The sequence below is a fragment of the Leptodactylus fuscus genome, chromosome 5 (assembly GCF_031893055.1).
Source record: "Leptodactylus fuscus isolate aLepFus1 chromosome 5, aLepFus1.hap2, whole genome shotgun sequence".
NCBI lineage: Eukaryota > Metazoa > Chordata > Amphibia > Anura > Leptodactylidae > Leptodactylus > Leptodactylus fuscus.
The window spans coordinates 129,150,204-129,159,808 of NC_134269.1; the positions used below are offsets into that span (position 1 = coordinate 129,150,204).

A 9,605-nucleotide genomic window follows, 5' to 3' on the forward strand; every position below is an offset into this window, starting at 1 on the left:
TAGCTTACTTTTGGGCCCTGTACTGTGTGGGGGTCTCTGGGCACTATACTGTGTTCAACCTTGGGGTATTATACTGTGTGGGACCTGGGGACATTATGCTGTGTGGAACATAGGGACTTTATACTTTGTGAGGGTCACTCACAAGGTAATATACTGTGTGGGGTCACTAAGGAGAGCATTATACTATGTGGGAGAAAGTAACAGGGCATTATTTTGTGAGGGGAAAACCCTTCCTCTTGGGAAACCTTCTCTGCAAAATCCTGCATGCTCCCCTGCTCATAAAAGTTATAGTTAGGGGCCACACGGTGGCCCAGTGGTTAGCACTGCAGCGCTGGAGTCCTGGTGTTCAAATCCTGCCAAGGGCAAAAAACCATCTACAAGGAGTTTGTATGTTCTCCCTGTGTGTGCATGTATTTCCATCCCATATTCCAAAAGACATACCGATAGGGAAAAATGTACATTGTGAGCTCTATGTGGGGCTCACAAACTACATTTAATTAAAAAGAAAATAAAGCTTTTGGTGTTGTGAAGCTTTGTTAACTGAGGTCTATTTTATCTGACTACAATTCTAGAAGTTTTTATGGGAAAAGCCCCCACAAAGGGTGTAACCTAAATTGAGAAGCAGATCTGTAGAGTTAAGCAGGAGTAGAGTGGCAAGGAATGTTTTACTGCTTAATATTGCAAGTCTTGAAAAACTGTATGATATCCTTTATGGGCTTATACTGCCAGCTATTATGTCACCTACATATTGAGCCAAGAGAAAACTCAGAAAGGAGGAGGCAACTGGAGCTTTTCAAAAAGTAGAATTTTTAGCAGAGGATGCTGTAATTTTGTTTCCCATTTTTCTTTCTAAGAAAATGCTTAACTTTTATGTTAGCCAGCAAAACACCAATTTCAACTTATATATGTGACACAACTGAGATAAAAAAATAAAAATAAAAGCATAATATATATTATACAGAAACAAAATCATAAAATATGATGAGCAGTAGAACAAGCTATTTAAAATCAGTACAGCACTGCAAGACACAGACCCCCAGATGCCTCTACCAGCGCTAGCCGCCAGGCCGGGTGGACTTTGCAGAATATGACTTTTCATCAAACAGTAACTGTACAGGTAATGAATGCTCTGCAAGTGGAAACCGAACGAGAACCGACAATTGGCTGACTGGGCAGATCTGAAACAGAAGAATAGTTGTCCAGGCAAAAGGGTCAAAACCAAGAGAAGGTGTCAGAGTCAAAAGACAATCGAGATATCCAGTAGAAAGCCAAGGGTCAAATCTGACTAGGTACATCAATGGCAGTATCAGCAGGCAAACAAATAATCAAATAACAAACCAAGGATCAGTAAAGCTATCCAATAAATATATATGGCTTTAGTAAAATTAAAATTATTGCAACTAATTAGAGCAACTAAATTAGTCAGCCCCTAGATCCGGAGGGAGGGGTCTTATACATGTATATGCCTCCTCAGCTGCTAGATGGACAACCTCAGGATACTGCTGAAACTGCAGAAGTGTCCTAGGTTGACACAGTAACCTTAAAGGTATAGCAGCTGAATTGAGAATCCTGACACTATGAGAGTGCATGATCTACAGGTTCAGCGGCAACATTTGTGAGCAAACATGCTGCAGGATACCATATATAACCTGTATAGAACCTGTATGCCTCCATGCCAAACAATATTTCATCTTACAGTCCTATGAAAAAGTTTGGGCACCCCTATTAATCTTAATCATTTTTAGTTCTAAATATTTTGGTGTTTGCAACAGCCATTTCAGTTTGATATATCTAATAACTGATGGACACAGTAATATTTCAGGATTGTAATGAGGTTTATTGTACTAACAGAAAATGCGCAATATGCATTAAACCAAAATTTGACCGGTGCAAAAGTATGGGCACCTCAACAGAAAAGTGACATTAATATTTAGTACATCCTCCTTTTGCAAAGATAACGGCCTCTAGTCGCTTCCTGTAGCTTTTAATCAGTTCCTGGATCCTGGATGAAGGTATTTTGGACCATTTCTTTCTACAAAACAATTCAAGTTCAGTTAAGTTTGATGGTCGCCGAGCATGGACAGCCCGCTCTCAAATGATCTGAAAACAAAGATTGTTCAACATAGTTGTTCAGGGGAAGGATACAAAACGTTGTCTCAGAGATTTAACCTGTCAGTTTCCACTGTGAGGAACATAGTAAGGAAATGGAAGACCACAGGGACAGTTCTTGTTAAGCCCAGAAGTGGCAGGCCAAGAAAAATATCAGAAAGGCAGAGAAGAAGAATGGTGAGAACAGTCAAGGACAATCCACAGACCACTTCCAAAGAGCTGCAGCATCATCTTGCTGCAGATGGTGTCACTGTGCATCAGTCAGCAATACAGCGCACTTTGCACAAGGAGAAGCTGTATGGGAGAGTGATGAGAAAGAAGCCGTTTCTGCACGTACGCCACAAATAGAGTTGCCTGAGGGATGCAAAAGCACATTTGGAGAAGCCAACTTCATTTTGGAAACAAAGATTGAGTTGTTTGGTTATAAAAAAAAGGCGTTATGCATGGCGTCCAAAAAGAAACAGCATTCCAAGAAAAACACTTGCTACCCACTGTAAAATTTGGTGGAGGTTCCATCATGCTTTGGGGCTGTGTGGCCAATGCCGGCACCGGGAATCTTGTTAAAGTTGAGGGTCGCATGGATTCCACTCAATATCAGCAGATTCTTGAGAATAATGTTCAAGAATCAGTGACGAAGTTGAAGTTACGCCGGGGATGGAGATTTCAGCAATACAATGTCCAAACACCGCTCCAAATCGACTCAGGCATTCATGGAGAGGAACAATTACAATGTTCTGGAATGGCCATCCCAGTCCCCAGACCTGAATATCATTGAACATCTGTGGGATGATTTGAAGCGGGCTGTCCATGCTCGGCGACCATCTAACTTAACTGAACTTGAATTGTTTGTCCAAAATCCCTTCATCCAGGATCCAGGAACTGATTAAAAGCTACAGGAAGCGACTAGAGGCTGTTATCTTTGCAAAAGGAGGATCTACTAAATATTAATGTCACTTTTCTGTTGAGGTGCCCATACTTTTGCACTGGTCAAATTTTGGTTTAATGCATATTGCACATTCTCTGTTAGTACAATAAACCTCATTTCAATCCTGAAATATTACTGTGTCCATCAGTTATTAGATATATCAAAATGAAATGGCTGTTATAAACACCAAAATATTTAGAACTAAAAATGATTAAGATTAAGAGGGGTGCCCAAACTTTTTCATAGGACTGTATATCCAGGTAAGTGGAAACTCGCTAGAGTACTAGAGTCTTCTTTCAATTCTACGGTTTCAGTACATTCACATATATAGTGTTTATTTGATTCCAAAAACTCCTTCAGAATATGACAACATGAATGTAGATGGGTTTCCCATATGATAGGAAGTAAGACCCTCAGACCCATTTGATCAGGGTGGAGCAGTGGTCAGGTCTATCTCCGGCACTCACATTGAAATGAATGAACCATTGCGCATGCTACACAACCACTGTTTCATTCAGAGCAAAATCCTAGCACTCTTTTAATTAGTGGGAATCTGAGCAGTCAAACCCCACTGATCTGTAAATTTTCTCCTATCCATTAGATTAATTATCAATAATGTGATTTTTCGTATTATAGAGTTTCTTAATTTCTTAGTGATATATTAAAAGATTCTCCGGAGTTTCAGGTTTTTTTTTCCTAAAGAAATGTACCAATCTATGGGATGTGTCTGCTAATGTAGCTCTTTAAATGAATGAGGCTAAGCTGCAATACTAGACACATCCCACTAACAACAGTGGGGCTGTTTCTGGGAAAGAAACCAAGTGATGTGTCAGTGTCCTGCCACAGAAGCCTACAATGAGCTGTATAAAATATACAGAATTGTTTAATAACATGCATGATATAAAGCGAACATGTACTGCATGTATCCATACAGCAGCAGCAAGCAATTTGGTTTAGTACGTTAAAATAAATATATTCTACTCACTTCTTTTATCTTTGTTACTATACTGTTCCAGCTATTTAGGGGTTCCTTGATCTGTGTTGCCACATCCACAAGACCCAAATTTCTCCTTATGTCATACTTGGTCCATGGTGTACTTTTCCAAAACAGAGACAGGCACTGATAGAAGGCACATAATGCCACAAAAAGAGCTATCAATAGAGGAGTAGGGCAATACCTGCGTCTCCAGCCCATGTCCTCTACTCCACCACTTCTCTTGGCCTTCTTCTATATAACATAGTGGTGTGACCAAGCCTGGATCCTCAGGATCAGCGCTCTGCTTCCATCTTCACTGCATGCTGTAGCTGTGTATTGAAACAGTCAGGCAGAAACTTGACCTAGCAGAACTTTTCTCAAATGATAAAGTTTTCCAACTTCTTCCAGCGTTATTAAGTTTGCAAGGGACCTGTATGTTCAATGTCCTTCATCATACCAAGCTGGTTTAGAAGCAGAAGTGCTTCACATCTGTATCCGTGTTATAGTAGGACTGAAAATAGCTAAGCGTGGCAAAGTTTACTCTGTGTCTTCAGCGTAGTAGAAACGTTAAGTTTACTTCCAAAGTCCTCGCTCTCCCTGTTAGCAGGACATTCTCGTCTATCCCCTGATGGGCTGCTGATGTATGCACTGCTCCAGACTAACACTAACACTGCTCATACACACATCTGAGCTCTTGGACCACAGGCATCATAAATGAAAGACTTGCTTTCTTTATGGGTGGGGTTGTCCCAGCACAGGAACTACAGCATAATAATAATGCAGTTTAGGGTTTATCCACAACTCAGTGAGGAAAGAATTTGCTGCTCACACACTTCCAAGGTTGAAGTCGAGTATTGTTTTTATTATTATTCTATTCTGAAATTAAATCCAGATGTTTCCAATATAGATCTGCACATGCTCACTGGAAACGAAGGCTTGCGTCTGGATAATGCAGCTGCCATTGCTGTTTGGATTACACTTGCAGATATTCGGCTGCACGGTTCTCTTGACATTTTCATTTCAACCTAAAGTTCTGGATTAAACTTTCAATTGTCGTTATTGTATTTACTAAATAAAGAATTCTGCACATATGTAAATCTCTTATATATAAAAATGAGTTTCTGTCTGTTCTTTATGCGCGACCAAACAACTGGATCGATCTTCACCAAACTCTCTCGGACGTACCATTCCTGAAATACAGTATTCCCAAAACAATGATCGGCATTAGCCAATACAAACCGGCAAATCTTTCACATTCCAACTGCCATACACACAGTCACTCCACATGCACACATCATGAATCCAGGTGTATCCAACACTGATATCCAAATTGAGATAGGATTAGATACATAGCTCAGCACATAGTATCACACATCAAATGATTACATACATGGGTCAGCACACAGTATCTCAAATCAGAGGATTAGATACACAGCTCAGCACACAGTATCATACGTCAGAAGATTAGATACACAGGTCAGCATACACCATCACACATCAAGGGATTAGATACACAGATCAGCACACAGTATCACACATTAAATTATTAGATACACAGGTCAGCACACAGTATCTCAAATCAGATGATTAGATACACAGCTCAGCACGCAGTATCATATGTCAGAAGATTAGATACACAGGTCAGCATACACCATCACACATCAAGGGATTAGATACACAGATCAGCACACAGTATCACACATTAAATTATTAGATACACAAGTTAGCACACAGTATCTCAAATCAGATGATTAGATACACAGCTCATACAGTATCACACGTCAGAGGATTAGGTACACAGGTCAGCATACACCATCACACATCAGAGGATTAGATACACAGCTCAGCGCACACTATCACACATAGGAGGATTAGATACACAGTTTGGCACACACTATCACACATTAGATGATTAGATACACAGCTCAGCACACACTATCACACATAGGGGATTAGATACACAGTTCAGCATACACCATCACACATCAGAGCTTTACTCCAGGTTTCCAGAACAACGCAGCCATTTTTCTTCACTGTTGTAGGTCAGCTTTAAAGGGGCAGGGCCCTGTTGATGACACTGTATCACAAGGTCTCCTACACACAGTTATCCATAACAACCAATCGCAGATTTTTCACTGATATCCAAACTAAGAAACACATGATCACACGACGCTTATGGACACACACAAACAACATACAAAATACACCAGTGCAAAACTGGGCAATTCTTATGGGGACACTGCAAAAGCAATAAATGAAATATACCTGTGCAAAGCCGGGTCCTCTTGCTAGTACATAATAAAGTACACTCTATTAAGAATGATTCAAGGTACCGTATTTTCCGGACTATAAGGCGCACATAAAATCGTACGATTTCCTCAGAAATCGAAAGTGCGTCTTATAGTCCGGTGCGCCTTATATATGGATTGAAGCGGCGGCACGCGAGGAGTTAAGCGGCGGCCGCCGGCAAAGTCTGCGTGCCGCTTCCATACATTGCAATGGGAGCGCGCTATTCAAATAGTATTCGCTCATCTCTAACTTCAATTGTAACTTCTTACAATTGAAGTTAGAGATGTGCGAATACTATTTGAATAGCGTGCTCCCATTGCAATGTATGGAAGCGGCAGGCAGACTTTGCCGGCGGCGGTCGCTTAAAGGGATTCTACCATTAAAAGAAGTTCTTTCCTCTTGACCACGTTGGAATAGCCTTAAAAAAGGCTATTCGTCTCATTCCTTTTTCCATAGCCAGCGCCGCCTTCTTCCTCAGTGGCGTCCTCCCCTTCTGTGTTGTCTTCTTTGAGCCTCGTGGATGATGCATGCGCAGTCGGCTCTGGCTGCGAGAGCCTGTTAATGCCGACTGCACATGCATCATCCATGAGGCCCAAAGAAGACACAGAAGGGGCGGACGCAGCTGAGGAAGAAGGCGGTGCTGGCTATGGCAAAAGGTAGGAGACGAATAGCCTTTTTTAAGGCTATTCCGACGTGGTCAAGAGGAAAGAACTTCTTTTAATGGTAGAATCCCTTTAACTCCTCGCGTGCCGAGCGCTTCCATTCATTTCAATGGAAGCGTGCCATTGAAATGAATAGAAGCGGCTGGCACGTGGGGGGTTAAGCGGCCGCCGGCAAAGTCGGCGTGCCGCCGCTTTCAATCACATATAAGGCGCACCGGACAGTGCTGCGCCTTATAGTTCGGTGCGTCTTATATATGAACCTAGGCAGGACTATAAGGCGCTCAGGGGTAATGCGCCTTATAGTCCGGTGCGCCTTATAGTCCGCAAAATACGGTAGTTAAAGAGGACATGTCAGTTCTCGTGACATGTCTATTTAGTACATCCTTGTATTCCCTATAAAATAAAAATTCTGAGTAATTTTTGAGACCCCTGTGATGTATCATTCCTGTTATTCCTCCTGGAAATGTATGAATAAATTGTCAACTGGATGATAGCAGTTGGTAGGGGGGCCCTAAACACTGTCCAGACATGTCAGGATAGCTGACAGATCCTAACTCTGAATCTGGACCTATTGCTAGAACTAGCCCCTCAAACATTGTTACGGCTCATCCCATCCCATCCTGCCAAATTCAGCTGTCAGCGGAGGTCAGGTTTATGGAAACAAATCAACTCACAAGCAGACTGTACAGACACTGAACTCACATAAGCTTATTAGCAGAGGCTTCAAATCTTAATTTTTAGTACAATAGTCTAGATTACAGGATTAGTAACTGTTTTTTATATACCTTACTACATATGTTACTAGGTTAAAGTGGTTGTACAGGCAAGAATGGACAAATCCTTCAACTTTTAAGTCAGGCGGAGGCAGTGAAAAAAAAATAATTTCATACTCACCGGTACTGATGCTCCGGTGTCCTGCTGACACGTTCCAGTCCTTCTACTCAACGGGTCTATTCTGGAGTTTCGTTGAACCCACGGATTGACCTCAGACAATACCTTTAAGGATGACCTGTTGACTGTCCTGCTAAAGTGTTTTAGTCAAAAGTTATAATAATAATAATTCTGAAACAACTTATCTGGAACAACTCTGTCTTCCATTATTCTCCCAAAAAATGTATGTTGCTATAACCACGGACCTGCGAGATAGGACAAGTGATGTCACTTACTCAGTGCTGGCAGGACAATTCATGCAGATAATTGCAGTTTGCTGATAAAGCCCTGTCTGTTATCTCTCTATGTAAACACATAGATAACACTGAGTCCATTCTGTACAAGCATCTGCATACAAGCAGACACTGCAGGCAAAGTTGAAACACTGAGATGGGAAAACCCCTTTAAGGTATATTTACAAAATCTGCTTACAACAGATTTCTGTATTATACTGCAACAGAAATTGCTGACCATGGGACATACACTCACCGGCCACTTTATTAGGTACACCTGTCCAACTGCTCGTTAACACTTAATTTCTAATCAGCCAATCACATGGCGGCAACTCAGTGCATTTAGGCATGTAGACATGGTCAAGACAATCTCCTGCAGTTCAAACCGAGCATCAGTATGGGGAAGAAAGGTGATTTGAGTGCCTTTGAACGTGGCATGGTTGTTGGTGCCAGAAGGGCTGGTCTGAGTATTTCAGAAACTGCTGATCTACTGGGATTTTCACGCACAACCATCTCTAGGGTTTACAGAGAATGGTCCGAAAAAGAAAAAACATCCAGTGAGCGGCAGTTCTGTGGGCGGAAATGCGTTGTTGATGCCAGAGGTCAGAGGAGAATGGCCAGACTGGTTCGAGCTGATAGAAAGGCAACAGTGACTCAAATAGCCACCCGTTACAACCAAGGTAGCCAGAAGAGCATCTCTGAACGCACAGTACGTCGAACTTTGAGGCAGATGGGCTACAGCAGCAGAAGACCACACCGGGTGCCACTCCTTTCAGCTAAGAACAGGAAACTGAGGCTACAATTTGCACAAGCTCATCGAAATTGGACAATTGAAGATTGGAAAAACGTTGCCTGGTCTGATGAGTCTCGATTTCTGCTGCGACATTCGGATGGTAGGGTCAGAATTTGGCGTCAACAACATGAAAGCATGGATCCATCCTGCCTTGTATCAACGGTTCAGGCTGGTGGTGGTGGTGTCATGGTGTGGGGAATATTTTCTTGGCACTCTTTGGGCCCCTTGGTACCAATTGAGCATCGTTGCAACGCCAAAGCCTACCTGAGTATTGTTGCTGACCATGTCCATCCCTTTATGACCACAATGTACCCAACATCTGATGGCTACTTTCAGCAGGATAATGCGCCATGTCATGAAGCTGGAATCATCTCAGACTGGTTTCTTGAACATGACAATGAGTTCACTGTACTCCAATGGCCTCCACAGTCACCAGATCTCAATCCAATAGAGCATCTTTGGGATGTGGTGGAACGGGAGATTCGCATCATGGATGTGCAGCCGACAAATCTGCGGCAACTGTGTGATGCCATCATGTCAATATGGACCAAAATCTCTGAGGAATGCTTCCAGCACCTTGTTGAATCTATGCCACGAAGAATTGAGGCAGTTCTGAAGGCAAAAGGGGGTCCAATCCGTTACTAGCATGGTGTACCTAATAAAGTGGCAGGTGAGTGTATTTAGGCAT

The 9,605-nt window shown here is 42.2% G+C and overlaps 1 protein-coding gene across 1 annotated transcript in view; it reads right to left on the reverse strand.

Annotated features, from left to right (window-relative positions):
* The window catches only part of CPED1 (cadherin like and PC-esterase domain containing 1), a 195,081-nt gene extending 190,288 nt beyond the window's left edge, over positions 1-4,793 (reverse strand). The window contains exon 1 of the mRNA XM_075274232.1: positions 4,020-4,793. Within this exon, the coding sequence (XP_075130333.1) occupies positions 4,020-4,229 (210 nt within the window). The 5' untranslated portion in view covers positions 4,230-4,793. The remainder of the gene's footprint in view (positions 1-4,019) is intronic.
* Between the last annotated feature and the right edge of the window lie 4,812 nt (positions 4,794-9,605).